General features: G+C 42.2%; 1 protein-coding gene across 14 annotated transcripts in view; it reads left to right on the top strand.

Moving 5' to 3' along the window:
• Positions 1–15,950, top strand: part of LOC117211872 (serine/threonine-protein kinase tricorner) — a 45,379-nt gene extending 29,429 nt beyond the window's left edge. For 12 of the 14 annotated variants that reach the window (XM_033456139.1, XM_033456142.1, XM_033456137.1 and 9 more), the window contains 9 exons: positions 7,509–7,585; positions 7,864–8,097; positions 8,246–8,453; positions 8,718–8,835; positions 8,924–9,063; positions 9,148–9,348; positions 9,471–9,623; positions 9,723–9,881; positions 10,022–15,950. In XM_033456139.1, the coding sequence (XP_033312030.1) occupies positions 7,509–7,585; positions 7,864–8,097; positions 8,246–8,453; positions 8,718–8,835; positions 8,924–9,063; positions 9,148–9,348; positions 9,471–9,623; positions 9,723–9,881; positions 10,022–10,137 (1,406 nt within the window). In that variant the 3' untranslated portion in view covers positions 10,138–15,950. Of the gene's footprint in view, positions 1–4,946; positions 5,071–6,622; positions 6,810–7,508; positions 7,586–7,863; positions 8,098–8,245; positions 8,454–8,717; positions 8,836–8,923; positions 9,064–9,147; positions 9,349–9,470; positions 9,624–9,722; positions 9,882–10,021 lie in introns of those variants that run through there. The other 2 variants (XM_033456140.1, XM_033456148.1) reach the window with 2 other exon arrangements.
• The last annotated feature ends 2,925 nt before the right edge of the window (positions 15,951–18,875 follow it).

Below are 18,875 nucleotides of genomic sequence, written 5' to 3'. Positions count from 1 at the left end.
CACCGTCTTCCAGGAACTCCCGACAATCGTCTCACAAAGTCCGCGTTCTTCGAGGCAACCGAGGAAAGAACCGAACGAAACGTTACGTATACATAATCATAGCCATCGAACAAAGTGGCACGCGATATATTTCGAGCATTCGCGAAACGTTTCGTAATTATAGAACTATTTGAAAGTTTGGTTATTCGTTGCTCTCCAACTATGCGCGATTATCGTTTCACGTGTCTTGGAATTCGGACGAACCGTTGTAGCCGACGACTCTTGGATACGGTATCTCGAACGATGGTTCGAACTGCGATTTATTTTGAGTGCGTAAAGTGACGGTTTTATTGCGCATCGACTAATACCGCGCATACCTAAAATAGCGACAACGCGTCCTCGTAAACCTCGTTGAACGCGCCTGCCGCTCTGACGTAAAACACGAACAAACGCCGAACTCGAAACTATAAACAAACGTCCACGAGTTTGGTAGAAGTTGCGCTTCGCAGCGACTCGTTCTTTCCGCGAGTCGACTCGATTTTCTGCATTTCCTTGCAAACGTCTTCCTCGAACCGGAAACATTCGTTTCGATTTGCACGAGTATCCCCAGCGGAGAAGAAGAACGATGGTCGGTTCGATCGGGCCTTTTGATGTGCAAGCGCGGCTCGTGTAGAGTGGTGCGTTCGGTAAGAGTCGAAGAACGGTAAACCAACCGTTAGTAGGTGAAAGAGCACGGGACGGGACCGGGGCATGGTACGAAGCCACGATGAGCAACGAACTCTCGAGCGAGCGAACGGGAGCGAATGACTCAGGCTCGGGCATCCGCGTGACACAGATATACATACATGTGATATATACAAGCGCTACGACCATTGTTGTTCTTTCAGCCATTCCACCATTCCTACGATTTATTATTCTACGAGTGGTCTCGTCGGTTTTGGTACGTTAGTATAATATATACGTAGCTGATGCTTTTCGAAACCATCGTACAATAAAATCAAATTCTAGCCTGCGGAAAGTGAGTAACGTCAACTGTAACCTTCGATATTTTTCGTTTCTTTTTTCAACAAATAACAAGAGGCCGTAGCGCGTTGAGACGGTTTTTTTTTTAAATTCTAACCAATGTTTATTCATGGAGAACGAAACACGCTTACACACCTGAGAGAAATCGCTTGTATCTCGCGACTATTCGGATCGAACGAAGATGTTATTTTTCTCAAAGGTCGTCTCCGCTGACTATCAAAGAGACGTTATTCGTAAAGAGACGTTCCTCAAAGTAAAAGCTTTTCCTCGAGTTACGCCTCTGCATGGAACCGATGCGGGACTGTTTTTATCCGGATAAAGCGATCGAATCGATATCGATCGTTTACGACTACTCGCGCTACAGATACAAGAGCAACGATCAAACCATTTCGGTCTGTCGGTAAAATTGGCAAATGTTGAAAAATGCAAACGCGAGAGTCACTGAAAAGAAGAGGAAAAGAAAAGACTCAAATTTTGTATATACATATTTGGCCGATACAATCAGCAAGAATCGATCGCGTATAAACCGTTATAAATTGTGCGATATACGTATTAAGTTTGAAAGAACGCGGAACAGTGGAAATATTTATAAAAATATCTTACATCGCAAAACGACGAACTTCTTCGAACGAGCCTATTGCTCGTACAAGTACGACAGTTTTGACGTTCGTACGCGTGCACTTGCTGGCGATAGCTGAAAATAAGCACGGCTTTTTAAGAATATTGTTCGAAAGAAAGCGATCGTTCGATCGTGTTTCGCCTAGAGCTACGTTGACCTCTCGTTTCCAATCGAGCAAGGATATAGGCCGCGTCAGGAACGTAGATCAGGCTAGTCTTCTTTCACCGGTACGTTTGTTCGATATCGCGAAAATAAACGATGCTTCTAATCTAATTCACGTTTGAAAAGAAGCGGAATCAAGAATCGGGCTTCGGAAAGGGTCTCTTCTCAGAAAATCGTATGGTTGTTCGGCTTTGTAGGTGAATGTACCGTTTGTTTAATTCCGCTATACCACGCGATGAATTCTCGTTTGGCGTTGCTCGAAGAAAATCGATACATAGACGATAAAACTTATTAAACGATAAAAAATTGATTACTCAGGTTACTGACGAATACGTACTGTCTAATTGTTAATTGGTCAATTCCGGTCGATTCGCGACATCGTTCTGAATTATTTGCTCGATCGCGCGATAGCTTCAAGCGGAATGATAACGTTTTACCAAGTTCGTATAAAGCAACTGCATACAAAGAATGTATGTACATGCATATCGACCTAAACAATCGTATTTCGTATTTAATTCGATCGGTATATACCATGATCGAACATAGCCACTTAGAGTACATATACCTGCTCCGAAGCGAGCACAAAGTCGTCTTGCTTCGATTTTCCTTCGGTCAAGATTGTACAGGGTGGTTGTTAACCGGTGGTACAAGCGGAAAGAGGGTGATTCTACGCGAAAAAAGAAGTCGAAAATATAGAATAAAAATTTTTCGTTCGAGGCTTTGTTTTCGAGAAAATCGACTTTGAATTTTCGCTCGGTACGCGTGCACTTTATCACGTCCCGTTCTAATTTATTCTAATTTATTCTATATTTTCCACTTCTTTTTTCGCGTAGAATCACCCCCTTTCCGCTTGTACCATCGGTTACCAAAACCACCCTGTATACATACGTACGTACGTATAACCGTATCGATTGCTGAACGATTCTATGTAGAAAATCGACGGAATCGTTACGAATAAACGTCGAATTAAATTTAATAACGACGTTTCTTGTTAATCTTTTTCTATGTTTCTACGTTAGTTGTATACGCGTTATATTTGGAGATATTTTTTGGAGCGCATGGAGCGGTATCGAAAAAGAAATCTTCAACGAAATCTTGTCGAATTTAGTAGCAAAGTATCGATCAATGCTGCACCGAGCGGTCGCCGCGTGTATCCTCGAGATAAATTTAGGTACTGCTACTGCTTTTTAGATTCGTTGTATATAACTGTGACGTCGGTCGCGAACATTCCTTGGTCTTTCAAACCAATCATAGCGAATAAATTATAGCGGCGCTTTTATCTCTTAGCAGATATTCGTAATTGTATATTTACAGGGAATTATCGTTGGTTAAAATTATACGGCCTTTCCACGCAATTAACGCGCCTCGTTTTACGAAACTTCACATCGCGTAAATGCGTACGATGAGAAAGTACGATCAACCATCGTGAGAATGTTTTTCTTACTCCGAAGTTTCGTCTTTGAAGATAGCGGAAGAAAATAAAAAGGAAAGAAGTTTCAAACGAAAGGTATAAAGAGTAAAAGATAATTCGAATCGGGTCTTAGGAATCGAGAACAGAGAAAATGACGATGAATTATGAAAAAGGTTTGAATCGGCGAGTGTCGGTAGCGACGAAATGGAAAAAAATGAAAATGGATAGGAAGAAAATATCGGTAGAAAACATGGAACGGCTAGCTCGGAGCAAATCGCGAAGATAAACGAGAGTTTGGAAGAAAGGAGAAGGAAAAACGCGAGTTCTGACGGCGTTGAAAAGAAGAGACGAAAGTAAAGTATCGTACGCGTCAGTGATCAGCGTATAGAATCGCGCGTATCGACATAGATAATTTTCGTAGCATCTTGCAAACAGGAATGATCGGAATTGCAAGTGTCTCGAAGAATATCTACACAGGATTTTTATGGCGGGCATTACCCGTTCGTTCACCGTCGCGAAAACGTGAGGTGTTTGAAAATGCATGCCGTTTGAACGCCGTAACCGTCGATCACGTAAAAAGAAATCGGTTTTCCGCAATTACTCGCCATAGTAGCGTACGTGTGCGCTAAGGAAGAAGGTGCCCGATCGCCTTCGTTATTTACACGGTCGTCGAATGTAAATAATCTTTAAAAGTGCTGACGACGATAAGCACCATTACCATCGACGCCTACGCATACGTGACTCATGCTCTCGATAGTTGGTATGTTCGTAGCGTAACGCGTGATACGTATGTGCACGCGACACATACATACAGCTAATCTTTAGTCCTTCGCCGTTCCCCGACATAGCGCTTTTTTCTTGGTTGTCCCGTTTTCCCGTGTTTCCCTTTTTCCGCCGTAGTTTACGCGAATTATCGTCAGAACTGGATAAAAATATAATAAACGCTCCGAGTAATTATGGACGCGTAGCAATACAAAACGCGCATTCCTTTCCCCTTTCTCTTTTCTCTCTGCCTTTCTCGAGTTTGATCGCAGCGATCGATACATCTGCGATTCGCGAACAAAAGACGAACTTGATGTTCAAAGCAATTTCAGAGTAATTTCAAGTTAAATATTACGACATCGACGTTATCGAACGAATATTACAATAGCCCTTGAGGCTGAATAAACTTACGCTTATTCTTGCGTATTATCTCACCTGCGTTTCGCTTCCTACCTCTAAACGGTTTCTCTTTGTCCGCGATAGTCGATCAGCGTCGATCAGATTCAATCCTCGTCGTTAACGTTATAGTCGTTGTTACTTTCGAAGAATGAAAATAATTCGTTCGACGACATCGTTCGTTCGTCGATCAATTTCCGAAAATGGCGTTAAAAACAATCGTCACGGCTGTTAGAATTGTTTAAACCTATTCGTGAAAGCGTTATGCCTCAAAGGCAAAGTTACGAGGAAATTTTTAGATTTTTATCCGAAATGCTTTGGCAAGCGTTTCCGGTCGAAAAACCTCGATGCTCGCCCACTTACGCCAACTTGCGGTAATGCGGTAGACGGCTCGCAGCGTTACTCCATGTTCTTACTCGAACACGTCCAGTTTCTCGCATCACGCGCATACTCGTACGCTTGTTGCGAGATGTTTCGAGATGTTGCGTTCCGTCGTCGATACTTTCTATAAAAATACTCTCCAATTTGTGTTCTACGCGTAACATTTCGTTTTATCGAACTGTAAACGGAAGATCGATTCTAACCCAATTTCCAAAGAATGGAATTTCGATGGTGTATCGCGATACGGAAGAAATTCGAAAGGAAAGAAGACCAGGCAGAACATCTCGGATATTAGTGAGACAGCGTTTTGTTGATACGTGCACGCGCGTTTCCGAGAGTAAGTGGCACGGTCTAAACGTAAGAGCATCTGCGATGATACGTTAACTTTATTCGATAATGCCGGCGATATTTGTCGATAACTCGCCGTGTGCCACGTACACCACCATAATTTCTGCCTCGTAATTTCTTCGCGCGCGTGATATCAGGGACTTTAGTCGTCGCAAGCCTTCGACTAGCAAAAATTCGAAAGCTTTGATTCCCTGATTAAACGTTGCTGTAAAGTAGAAGGCCGTTTCGACGATCGTTCAATTTGCAAAAGAATCATCGACGTACGAGATAGGGAAAGGACAGTTTAGCAAGGAAATAAGTAATTAATTCATATTTTTATCGGTTTCCTTATAGGATTACAACGTCACGCTTCCAAACACGTTTCGCGCACAGTACTCGATACAATGTAAAGAAATATGGCAAAGTACATAGCTGAAAAGGTGAATGTATCTACATATATAGTTAGTGGCGTTGCTGATAGTTAAAACTACATTCGACTCGATCGAAGGTCGTTATAGCAAGATGCAATCAACGTTCTCGCTTTCACACGATTTCTAACCGAAGTTCAACGACGTTGTGCACGTAATATCCAAAGTTCCGATGGTTTTACTCTATGCTCTATTCTGTTTCTGTTACGATTCATTTTGGCAATGTGCCTGTTTATTCGTTACATCGCGGTTTCTCGTACGATAGTTTCTTAACGTTAACGAGTATTAAGTATCGTCCGTGCAGCGATCGAAACGGGAAACGCTTTCCCTCGAAAGTTTTTGAAACGTCGGCGTTTGTCCGCGAATCTATTGTATTATTTATCAGTGCACAGGTTATTTATCATCGTGCCGTTTGCCGTTTCCAATTCAGCGGTTCGAGTCAGTTCGATTCTCAATGATATCTAGGTTGCTCGATCGCTATTTCGCAGCAGTAAGGTCGTCTCGATGTCACGAACGATTTTGGCGAAAGAAGGAAACGAAATTACCCTTATCAAAATAGTCGCGAACTCTTCGACCGCGCAACGCCGAAACAACAGAGAAGACCGGCTAGTAACGAAAACACTGACGGTACGCGTTTTACGCAACCAGTGTCGAAGAGAAGCCGTACGATCAACGGCGTTGCGTATCTTTGATCCGCATCTTACAATCGATCGTAATCGTTCTCCGCATCGTATCGCGATAAATGTATCCAGTGATTTTCGAAATTGTTTCAAATATCGTCGAAACGAGTCGTAATTCTATCGGATTTTAAAGAAGAATTATCGAAGATAAGACGAGTGAGTCAGTCTCGGCGATCGAAAGATTTTCTTAGTATTCCAAGCGGCGAAAGAACACGAGATTAATTACAAAAGTCGGAACGAAGAGTCGGGTAGCGTAGAGAACGGTGCAAGAAGAACGTTGTTCGCGTGTCTTATGTTACCCTTTATTTGCAGACTGAACGCAAGAGACGCGCAAAGTATGGCTTCTAGAATAGTTTAATGCGGCCTTGCAGACCGTAATGTAATCAGCGCGTGACGTCATTGTACCTACTCCCTAGTTGTGCGAGGATCGAATCGCGAAATATACCTTGAGGACGAGTGTACCGGAGACGTACGCGAAGCTGGCGAATCGTGCCGTTCGATCTCTTCGCTATATCTCGGCACATATATTTCTTCGATTCGATTTCGTATTCGTATCTCCGCGTCTGTGTTCGTTCTCGTATCTCCGGTAAAATGGTCCTCGTATTCGCGGAATCGTAAGGGAGCAGCGACGTTGTTCTCCCAGTAAGTATAAACCACTTGGTCGAGTGAAACGAAGAACGAAAACGTATCAACGTTGTTTCAAGTACCGCGGCCAGTTCCCCCGACTCCACGTTCGAACCTTTTAACGCGCCAAGTTACTCGGCATTTCTCAGCTTCTTCGATATCGCTGTTAGAGTTAGGTGACATCATCGAAAGCATCCGATACGAAGGATATTAATCGATGTCGCGCTATCCGCTGAGAAACAGATTTTCGATTCCGTGACTGCAGTACGCAAACACTGTCTCGACCGAACGTTGCACGATCATTCACCGCAGCCATTATTTAATAAACTCCAAGGCTAGTCAACTTTTGCTCTACGCGAGAGAACGTTCGTGTTGCTTTCGAGACGGCCGATATTCGACGCACGGTGCACGAACCGATTATTCCTACGTGTCTCTTTACCGATATCCGTCAATCGTATCGATTCCAGACTACAGCGCCTTTCGATGTAGCTCTATAAATAAACTTTTGGGAAGATATCTTACGAGACAACGATCGACGATCGTGCGATAAATGGAGGAAATTTTGAAGTTTCGGTCGTTGGTCCCTTCGCATTACCGTTTTTAACTAGATCGAAGGGTTTCGGTGCGAAAGGATTTGTGTCATTGTCACGGCACGAGACCTCGCTTCTGGAGATCGGTGTGCGGCACTCAGTGACCTCCTTTTGCATGTATTACAGGGGTGCTGGAGATGGCGGCCACAGAGAGCACGATCCGTTTCAGCGGCCATACATTGGACAAAGCTACAAAGGCCAAGGTAATTTCTTTCTTTCTCTCACTGACAATCTCGCTTTTCGTTTTTCATTCGTCGTATTTCTTATCCTTGCGTAAGTAAATTTCAAACGGTTGTAAATTAACGTTTGAACGATGCGTACAGATATCTGTACGAAAAACGCGCACGCTAGCCGTGGCATTTTCATTTACATTGCCCTAGTAAGAGATTGTTTAACCCATTTTTCGGTACATGCGAACCATGTACGTACGTACGTGGATAGTTTGCTTTTCCTATCGACATTTATGTGTTTTTGGCTTTAGGTAACGTTGGAGAATTACTACAGTAATCTGATAGCTCAGCACATCGAGCGAAAGCAAAGGCTCGCGAAATTAGAGGAATCGTTGAAAGACGAGGGTCTGTCGGAACAACAGAAGCAGGAGAAACGGTTGCAGCATGCTCAGAAAGAAACTGAATTTCTTCGTTTGAAACGTTCCCGACTTGGCGTCGAAGATTTCGAGCCTCTCAAAGTTATCGGCAGAGGTGCTTTCGGAGAGGTAAATTTGCGTTGCAGAAAGCTGCATGATAAATTAATTGAAATGTTACCGTGATCGAAAAACGGTTACTCTCTAAAAGAAACGCGTAGAATGCCAACGATTTTTAAAGATAATCTCTGTAATCTTGTTGTCGTTGTGTATCGAATAGGTACGACTCGTGCAAAAGAAGGATACCGGACACGTATATGCGATGAAAATTTTAAGAAAAGCCGACATGCTGGAAAAAGAGCAAGTGGCGCACGTCAGGGCGGAAAGAGACGTCCTGGTGGAAGCGGATCATCAATGGGTCGTAAAAATGTATTATAGCTTTCAAGATCCTATAAATTTGTATTTAATCATGGAGTTTCTTCCAGGCGGTAAGCTTTCATTTCAATTATAGCTTTCGCGCTAGTGTACACTTTTACTTGTTATTTGTTCGTTGCCTTCTCTTTCTTACAAATTATTGCTACGAAACGTACACGTACACGCTCCTTGATTTCATTACATAATTCGATTACGACAAATATTCGCAACCATATCCTATTTTACGTTAAATTACAACTAGTGTCCCGATCGTTGCACCTTGTCCACGTATATTTATAAGAAAGGACAAAATCATCGAAATACGCGTGTTCTTGTAGGTGACATGATGACGTTGCTGATGAAGAAAGATACGCTTTCCGAAGAGTGCACGCAATTTTATATCTCGGAGACAGCGTTAGCGATCGACTCTATACATAAACTGGGATTTATTCATAGGTAAAATGCAGAGTTACGAAAACTAATGGAAGTAACGATTCGAAGCGATGTACCTGGAGACTTACCGGTATAATATCCCTTTTTACAGAGATATCAAACCGGACAATCTGTTATTGGACGCACGAGGTCATATAAAACTCTCTGATTTTGGATTATGTACGGGTCTGAAAAAGTCCCATAGAACCGATTTCTACAGAGATCTCAGTCAAGCAAAGCCTTCGGATTTCAGTACGCCACTTTTTCTACCTTTCCCTTTCTTCTTATTCTTATTCTTCTTATTCAAAGTACCACCGTTTAACCGTTTTGTTACAGTGACATCGTGCGGAAGCGGAAGCGGCGGCGCGATGGATAGTAAAAGAAGAGCAGAGAGCTGGAAAAGAAATAGGAGAGCTTTGGCTTATAGTACAGTAGGAACACCCGATTACATAGCTCCGGAAGTATTTTTACAAACAGGTTATGGACCTGCTTGTGACTGTTGGTCCTTGGGAGTTATCATGTACGAGATGCTCATAGGTACTGAAGTTTCTGCTCCAGTAAATGCACGATATTCCCGATTTTAGCCAGAAGAACGCGTATACCGCTTGTTTTCCACGTTTTCTGCAGAATTTTGTCGATAACTTTCATCTTTGCTTCAGGATATCCTCCATTCTGCAGTGAAAATCCCCAAGAAACTTACCGGAAGGTTATGAATTGGAGGGAAACCTTGGTTTTTCCGCCAGAAGTTCCCATTAGCGAGGAAGCTAAAGATACCATAATCAGGTTTTGTTGCGAAGCCGATAGAAGATTAGGTTAATATTTGATATACTATGTTCAAACGTCGATAAAATACTCTTCGCTATGTAGTAGTTGAACGACTCATACGATCCTTCTTCTAAAACGACCCATAGGTGCGCAAAGAGGTATAGAAGAACTTAAACTAGCCCCTTTCTTCCGTGGCGTCGATTGGGAACATATCAGAGAAAGGCCAGCAGCAATTCCAGTCGAAGTACGTTCTATCGACGATACTTCCAATTTCGACGAATTTCCCGACGTGAAATTGGAGATACGTAAGTATACTAAACATTTATGACGACGTACTATTGTTCCAATTCCAGGAGGAAGTAAAGAGCGGTACGATTACTTACCCGGTAACGTAAATTCGAATGTAATTTTCTCCATCTATTCTTTTTTTTTTCGCCGATTACAGCATCCGCGCCAATGCCTCAAGATGGGGAGGTAATATACAAGGACTGGGTATTCATTAATTACACGTTCAAACGATTCGAAGGTTTGACGCAACGGGGCACGCCAACCAAGAAATAGCAACACTCTATTTCTTGCTCGGTTTCGACCAGTCAGCAGCCTGACGCAACTGGAATTCCGGCCTTGGTACATAACCCGTACCCTCCGATGTCATCAACGGCATCTCGAACGGATGGTTGATTCGTTTTATCTTCTGAATACGGTCCAGTCAATCATCGGCAGTCAGACGCTTTTACATGTACATACGGGATGAGAAATAGTCACGACGTACGTACATAGATACACGTTATCGTATGAAAATGCGAAAGAAGAAGAAGAAGAAAAGAAAGAAGAGGTAGAAGGACAAGGAAGAACATGACAAAGACGATAAAAACGGTCGTGTTGTTTTAGGACAAAGGACAAAAAAAAAAAAAAAGGAACGGAGTGATAAATATTCCGGAGACGAGCAGGTGCAAAAATCGTTGCACATGTGATAAGGAAGAACCGAAATATTTTCATGCGCACTGTAACGTTTTTAGCGATGTCGCAATTATAAAACACGTTTGTTTTTCGTTCTATCGTGAATACTGTTTCCATCCGATCTTCGATGCGTAGCATAATAAGATCTCTTTCTCTCCCTTCCTCCCTCCTCTCTTTCTCTATCTTTCTTTTTATAGTAAAAACATTAATGGTAGGAGTAAAGATGGAGCCTCGGTCCCCCGTGATTCTCGCAGAATGTGTATAATCTTTGTATAGGGTTTCGGTCGATGTCTTTTCTCTGTCTAACGAAGCACTGCTTTAGCTCTCGTTTTCAGCTCTCTTTTAAACGTTGTATTTATAGCTAGTACTGTGATATAATATTGTTTAAAAGTTTTGTACAAAAATTGCCGTTTTGTCTGTTAATGATTACTGAACTTTACGAATGTTGTATTCTGTCCGATTATGCTTACGTTTCGTTCAAAAACTTTAAATATTCGTTGGTATAAAAAAGGTATTTTATATTTATATATTTTTTGAGAGCTTTTGTCTGGATAGTGTGCAGGAAATTGCACGAAATTGCACGAAAAACAATTGGTGAAATATTCAACAGGATCGATCATGTGTTTAATCTCGTAGATTTTGTTAGATAGTTCAGATTTTATATCGATCAATAGCATCTCGCACGAATATTCGGAAATTTGTATCGGTGTACGACGAACATTTTTTAATTTGTTATTTACATGTAATTGTATATTTTCGCTATGAAATGCTGTAATTTGGAATAATCCAATTACGATGTGTAGGTATCGTGGCACAAGCTTTTGCGTAATTTTTGTGCTTTGTAGTTTTTTGTATCAACATATGATGTATCATTAAATAAAATGTATTGCAGTTAATTAACTAATTGGATAAGAGAAGAATTACGATGTATAGAGAATAAAGGGCATACAGAAGGAGAATCATACAAGGTACCGGGTCTCTTTCTTAGAGAAAATTAACAAACGGTTTTGTTCGTGCCTGAGCATTATGAAAATTGTAAAGCTTTAAAAGCAGCTTAAACAATGTAAAAACGGAAAATAACGGATACATTCGTAAAATTCAGGGCTCCTTCGTTGCCTTATTAAGGTTCCTAACACGTATACACACGCGCAGCCCAACCCAAAAACTACAGAAGGCGACGCTGGGTAAACCATAGTTAGTAATGGAACAAGAGAAAGGAAACGCTAATTGATGTAATTTAGTGATCGATGTACATACATATATCTTTTATAGTAATTTTACATTGATTGAAATGGAAACAATTACACAGGGATGTGCCAGGTTTCCGCGATCATCCTTTTCTCTCTTTCTCTCTTTTTCTTTTTTGCCTATTTTTTTTCTTTTTTTTTTTTTGTTATCCATTTCCATTTTACATTGAATTTTAAACGAGAAATAACGTTTACTTCCGATTCGCTCGAGTAATCGTTAGTTAATTTGCATTTGCTATCGAACTGGATCGTAATGTCGTTTGAGAGGTTGGTGCCCGAGTATGTAGCACTAGCGATTGGATTATGCAAAATCTATTGCACGCGGAGGGGAAAAGAACCACGTGCATGGTGCATAACACAATCTCAGTCGATGAATGTAGTTTCATTTCAAATATAGCTATATGCATATATTTAATTTATTTAGCTATATAAGTATAGCTATACATTATGTAGTTTACCGACAGCCAGGGCACCGCGTTAGTAATAGTACTAATGATAAATAAGATAGAAAACTTCTAAATAAATAACCTTAAGGTGGTAACGTACGAAAGTACGTACGTATGTGCGCACGCTCGAGACGTATCGCGTACCGGCTGATAGTACTTGTATCAAAGTTATCTGCTCCTTCCTAGTACGATCCGGCGTATATCCGTTAACGAAATTCACGCAACGCGATGTTGCTGCACGTATATGTATGTGTTTACGAGGCGTTAGTTTCGTGTGTCTTTGTCGGCGAACACCTCCAGCGTACGAGTGTGGAGCACGAAACGATCGTAACGCTTCGCGTCATGCGAAGCAAGTATTTCATTCGTGCGAGTGTCGTGTCTAGAAACGGATTACGAGCTAGAAAAAAGGTTGGGTAAAACGATCATCGTTGTATCTCAAAGGTGTTTTACCTTTGATTCTGTGAACGATTGTTGCCACGATTCTCCGTACAATTGCTTCTTAACTGGACGTTGATAAGGTGCACGGTCGGTGCTCCACGCTCTGATGCTCGAAGCGCGAGTAGCCTTACGTCATACGAAACGAACACACTTCGATGTATAACTTTACGATACAGAGTGCTTAGATTTATGAAGTGCGACAGTTTTTAAATGCAGGAAACACCAAGTAAAAAGTATAATAGCAACACTATTTTTTGCACCGGTAGAAACGAAAACAAAGAACAGAAGGTGAAGAAGGTGTGCAAGTGTAATATAGAGGATGCGTCGTATTCGTGTGTATGCGCGCGCGCGCGCGCGAATCGTGTGAAAGAAACGGTGGCTAGGAACTTGGGAATCATCGGAGGATAGGAGAATCGAAGAACGAGTAGGGAAGGAAAACTGTAGGAGAAGAGTAAAGAATAGAACGAGATACAGAAGGGATGAGAGGAGGGAGAGAGACGGTTGTTGCTGTCGAGTTCAGATACTCTGACACCGATAGAGATACTCTGGCGTCCAATGCTACTGAGTAAACGAACCAAGTAATCGCGATTTATTTATTTTGAAAAGAGTGTTAAATAAAATAAAACAATAGCCACGAGATGCCTTCGATGCAGCAAATGTTTGATGCCCTGAGCAAACAAGAATACGTGCGCGTTAACGCCGTAAATAGGTTGGAAAATTGTGTAATCTGTGAAATTTAGATGAATATTATGAAAACACATCGACTCGAAAAAAGAAGCGTTTGCGATTGAAAGTTAACCGAAGGTGACGTCACGTATGCTTACATACTTGTGCGACGATTACTTGTAATAACGATTTTTTGTGAACGTACCTCAAAGGAAACTCCAATAGATTATATGATAATTTTCGTCGGTGAATGTTGTAAATATTACGAAGCATTCGAGTCGTAGCGTTGGTCGAATTGTGTGTCGAATAAAAAAATCAAGTAATATTTCATCAAAGTATATTACAACATTGCATTTCGACTTGGACAGATGATTTAATTAATTGTCTCTCGTATCGCTGTAGTTTGCGTGCAACGATTTTTAATAATAATAATAACAATAATACAATAACAATAATAATAATAATAATAATAATAATAATAATAATAATTACACGAAGGAACGCTAAATTAGCCGAGAAGTTTAAAGTTCGCAATTAGTCGATGCGTACAATTGGACGATCCGTTTGAAGCGATCTCGTAACGTCGATTAATTTGAAAAAATCGATACAAGCAACTACTTTGCCTTTTCTTTTCCGAACAAGAATATTACCGATACTATCGTACACGTATATTTGATACATGGTCGATTGGCCGTCGAGCGTATCGTATAAATATCATTGTACCTATTTGCTTAGGAACATGGCTTTTAAGCAACAGCAACACCGATTCTGTCGAGTGTTTTCAGACGCGTTCCACGTTAGTATCACGTGCGCGATTCATTTCGGTACAATAAGTTACGCATATAACGTTTCGCGTTAAACTTCTGTCGTTTTAAATGGAAAATGAGATAAGGAAATGGCTGTTTTCAAACGTTTGAGCGTAGATCGTACTTTGTCCAAACTAGAGCTATCTGTTACTCCGTTGCTGTTTTTATTTTCGTTTGATCGCACTCCATTGAATCGATAAGAAGTAAGTTTGCCAGGGTTCGCATAACGTTCCGATGCATCGACACTCGGCGTCCTATCGAAAAACGATTGACAGAGAATTCGTCGACGAAAGATTCGTCACGTGACAAATTACACGTATGATACGAAATGCAAGTAAATTAGCGAATTCAGCGATATTTGAAAACTGTCTGGTCTCGATCGAATGCCACGTTTGTGTAGCTTTCAAATTTTGTAATCGAACGATCCATATTTCCAGACGAATCCACTCTTCTCGTCGCAAATCTCTATTTCTCTTTACGCCGATGTATCCTCGTTTGTTTGATCGATCGAGTCAGCTTCGCGTGTGTCGATAATTGCCGTCTTATATTCCTAATAGGTTAGGTGTCAATAAATAAAGTAATCATTTTCACAATACTTCAAATCTCGTGAAATCTTTTCAGCGAAAGAATTATTCAGAATATTCGATTAGACGAAACGAACGATTACGCGAAATCCTTGGCGCTGTGACTTTCTCTTGGATGCGTTTTGCTTTATCGTTTCCGATTGTATGGTAATTTCGATCGTACGCGATATCTTACGGCTTGCGATCGATCATCGTCTTTTTCGTCTAACGATTTTGTTGAAATTCACGCGTGAAAAATTGAAAACCGCGTTGAAAGAGGTAGGTGTGTGTAAATCTAGTTGCAGCAGCCTTGTGTCATAAAATTTATTTTCGAATGTCGTTGTCACCAAGTCGAATGAAAAATATTTCCAGTCGAATTTCTCAAAGTATACATACATATATATATATATATACATATATACGGGAATGTGTTATGTCCGGCTAACGTAGAGGAAAGAAAGAAAGGACGTTGCAGTAGAGAAGAATATTTACATTTTTTCTGCTTCGGTAGTTTTACACGTTAAAATAAATAAGGGCTTGATATCGATAAGATAGCTTGAAAAGAAAAATATTAAAAGAGGTAAAATTCGTCTAAATAGAATGTTTATTATTTATATTACATACCTATATTACACATGACGTAATTTTACGTCAACGGCTGTGAACGCGTCAAATCACGCACTGCATCGTCGGAATCGCAACAATCGTTGCAACATTGTACTTTTCGCATCGGAACTTTTATTCGACTCGCTGTCTCTTTCCTGGCGACGTTCTCGCGTTAGAGACATCATCGCAGCTATCCGATTCGATATTCCAAACCACCGTGATGTATCGATACAGGTGATACGAAGTAAATCGCTCTATACTATTATTGCGCATGAAAAATAAATAATTAAATAAGACAGGACGCAAGGCGATGACCGAGGAGTGTTTCGTCCTATCGTTAGTTTTTACCGTGTGATTTCCATTCGCGTCCTCGTTTGCATTCACGATCGCCCCGATTGATTTTCCACGTCTGCGTTCGAACGAATAAGACGAACACGAACTCGAAGTCGCAGAGCCGGTCGAACGTTTTCGTTTGTTACAACGGTAAGTTTGCGCGATTTGATCGACGGTTTGACACGGAGCAGTTTTGCAAACAGAAACGGGCAAATAGAGGCGACGTACGAAGTGGAATAGCGCTTCTCATGCGCGATATATTACAGTGTAATTATAGATATTGTCGTTAATAAATTGTTTTTTATTTTAGCCATTGGTTATTTTATTGAATCGCGTGTACCGATTCGATCGAGCATTCGCGTTTTTCAGATCGTTTATCGTTGCTTTTCTAGATCCGTATCTTCGTTTCGACGTTCTTTCTTCTTCCGAATTGTCTCTCAAATTATCTTAGATCGATCGAACGGCGACCAATTGCCGAACGTATTCCGATTGCTGATTTTTCACAGGCACCACCCAGTCTATCCGGTTTGCATACTAGAACAAACGTTTTTATTCCTTCGTCACGAGGAAAACGTTATCGTGGCGTTCATCCCTTCGAGGATTGTTCCATGGCGAGAAAGTTCGTACGGCTATGTGCGAAGGAAAGGAGAATGGAAGGAACCGCGAATGAAATCGATGTTCAAAAAAGTTGATCCTTGAATCCATAAGCGAGCGCTTAAACGGAACGGTAAAACCTTACGTATTTACGTACTGTATACGGGAAAACGTAAAAAATACTTCAATTTAGTCCGTTAACGTCTCGTAAATGGTTGGCCTTCTGCTCGCAGGGATAATTAAATTTTTTATTCAACCGGCAACGCATTTACTTGCTTAACCGGGATTATTTATACGATTTTGCGCAAGACAAAACGGTAATAATTCGAACGGTAACGCAGCAGCGATCGAATTTGCTCGTGTGGAGGCTCGCGAGAAAGATTTCTATCCGATGTTTCGGAAGAGGCGGATTATTACGTGTCGCGTACCACGTTCGCGTCGTAGAGCAAAAAAGAAAAAGAGAAAAACGGTTAGGCTATATAAATAGAATCGCGTTATGGATAAATAACAAGCGTTCGTCCTTGGTTCGTTTATGCGTTAACGATTCGAACGGAAAAGTATTCTTTAAAAAAGATTTCTCGCTGCGTCGATTCTTCGACGACATCGATGTCGACATTTTCGTTCTATCGTAAGAGGATTTTCCAACAATAAATAAGAGAATTGCGAAATCTCGATCACGCAAAGACGTAGATACATTATACATGAAAACTTAAACGTGCTTACACTACGGAATTTATACCGATATGTTATCCGCGGAAGCTTCGATCTGCTATCAACTGTGGTTAATTTTTAGTAAACGAAATGCGCGCAAAAATAACCTGAGAAACCAATAGAGAGATTCGATCGGTTACAACGATCCCACGAACACACGAGTTAGATGAGAGACCGTTACGCCGCTCGTCATACTTACATAAGTACACCGAACGATGGTTAAACGAGTCCAAGTACGAGTACTTGCTCGCTTACGAGTTTAAACACGGAGGCGAATCGAGGTAAACGAAATAAAGGAGATTCGACGGTGGAGTTTTCCGTCTTTACCACCTGCGTGGAAACGAAGGTCTTGCTAACGGTAAGTTTGAATCGTTCGGTTCTGCATCTGCCACATCCTGAAATCTATCGACGAGAAGACGATAGTCGATCGATGGCTTACGAGGTAAGCAAGAGATTCGAAGAGCTATCGATCGATGGCGCTAATGGGATAATCGCGGTTACGTTCGGAGTATGTACCGTGGTAATTTCTCGGTTCGTTCTCGACCGAAGGTATTCTCGCGACGACGCGACGCAACGACGAAAACGAGAAAGATCGTGACTTTTCAGACGCGATTACCATTTGTCGCGAGCGACAAAAGCACGAAGAAGACGATGGAGGGAGGAAAAGCGATAGCGCGGCTCGAAGAAACTCGATCGATCGTTCGTTGCGAGTAGGGCGTTCGATTCGATTTCGATTACGTGGCCGAACAGTGGAAATGAGAAATTGAAATCGGGAGAATGACTAGTTAAAGGTAAATACGAGCGCGTGCGCGTGCGCGTGAAGAGCGGAAACGATGGAGCGGATGAAAAAAGGAGAAGCTATTTGTCTTGGTGTGAAACGGATCCGATAAGGGAGAGTAGGAGAAAAGCGAAGGCGAACCTTTTAACGTCGGTCGGCGGCAATGGTCGCGAACGGAAGAGCGACGCGTATAAATCGAACGATTATGCGGATGCCGCGACACGTGTCGTTTATCGGAACGCACGAGGTCGGAAAATGTGATTGAATCGATTCCGGTGACGAATAGTTGTCGGACCGCTTGGATTTTTCGCGGGATCGAACGCCGATAGAACGGTGGAAAAGCGACGCGAAGAGGGCGGCGCTCGCGTATCCACGCATCGTTTGCAGCGCGTAGAAAGGAAAAAACTGACGGCCAGCGTATATCCGACGAGAGAGGAGTTACAGCGAGAAGAGTGGTTATCGGGAGATTGCGATTGGTAGTGGCCTCTGACCTCTTGCAAGCGGTTGCTCCGCCTCTCGTTTACGCGGCTCGGCGTGCACGGGGTAGACTCGCGAGCTCGTTAAGAACGGCCTCGTGGTCGCGTCCACGCACCCTGTCCGCGATCGAGCCGAGCTACGCTTCGTCCAACGAATCGCGAGTGACGCGTGGACCGCAGCTACCGCTCTAAACGCAACGAACTCGCATTTACCCGAAACGATATACGCCAGAGGAACGCGGAAACGATTTCGATGGGTCGCGTCGTATACGACGAATTCGAGGTTCCTTTCGTTCGGAAAATCGTTCGTCATCGTCAGCTTCGGTGACGAGCAGGAGAAGGAGAAGGAGAAGGAGAAAGAGAAGGAGAAGGAGAAGGAGAAAGAGAAGGAGAAGGAGAGGGAGAGGAAGCAGAAACGGTTGCCTGCCTAGGGGGTTTACTCGAATCGACGATTGGAGTGGCGCGACCGCGAGCCATCGATATCGCGTAGCAGTGGCTGGCGGATGGTAATAGAAGATGACGCAATCGCGAGTCGAGCGATATCGCGCTGCTCTGGCCGATCTCGTAGCGCGGGTTCGACGTTCAGCCTAATCGAAACCGCGTGCCGCCCCGACTCGTGCGATCGACCGCTACAAGGCACGGTATGTAAGTACGTATCCAGCGTGGTAGCAGAAA

The sequence above is a fragment of the Bombus bifarius genome, unplaced genomic scaffold, assembly GCF_011952205.1.
Source record: "Bombus bifarius isolate JDL3187 unplaced genomic scaffold, Bbif_JDL3187 scf7180000008263, whole genome shotgun sequence".
Classification (NCBI taxonomy): domain Eukaryota; kingdom Metazoa; phylum Arthropoda; class Insecta; order Hymenoptera; family Apidae; genus Bombus; species Bombus bifarius.
This window is presented reverse-complemented; position numbering and strand designations above follow the sequence as displayed.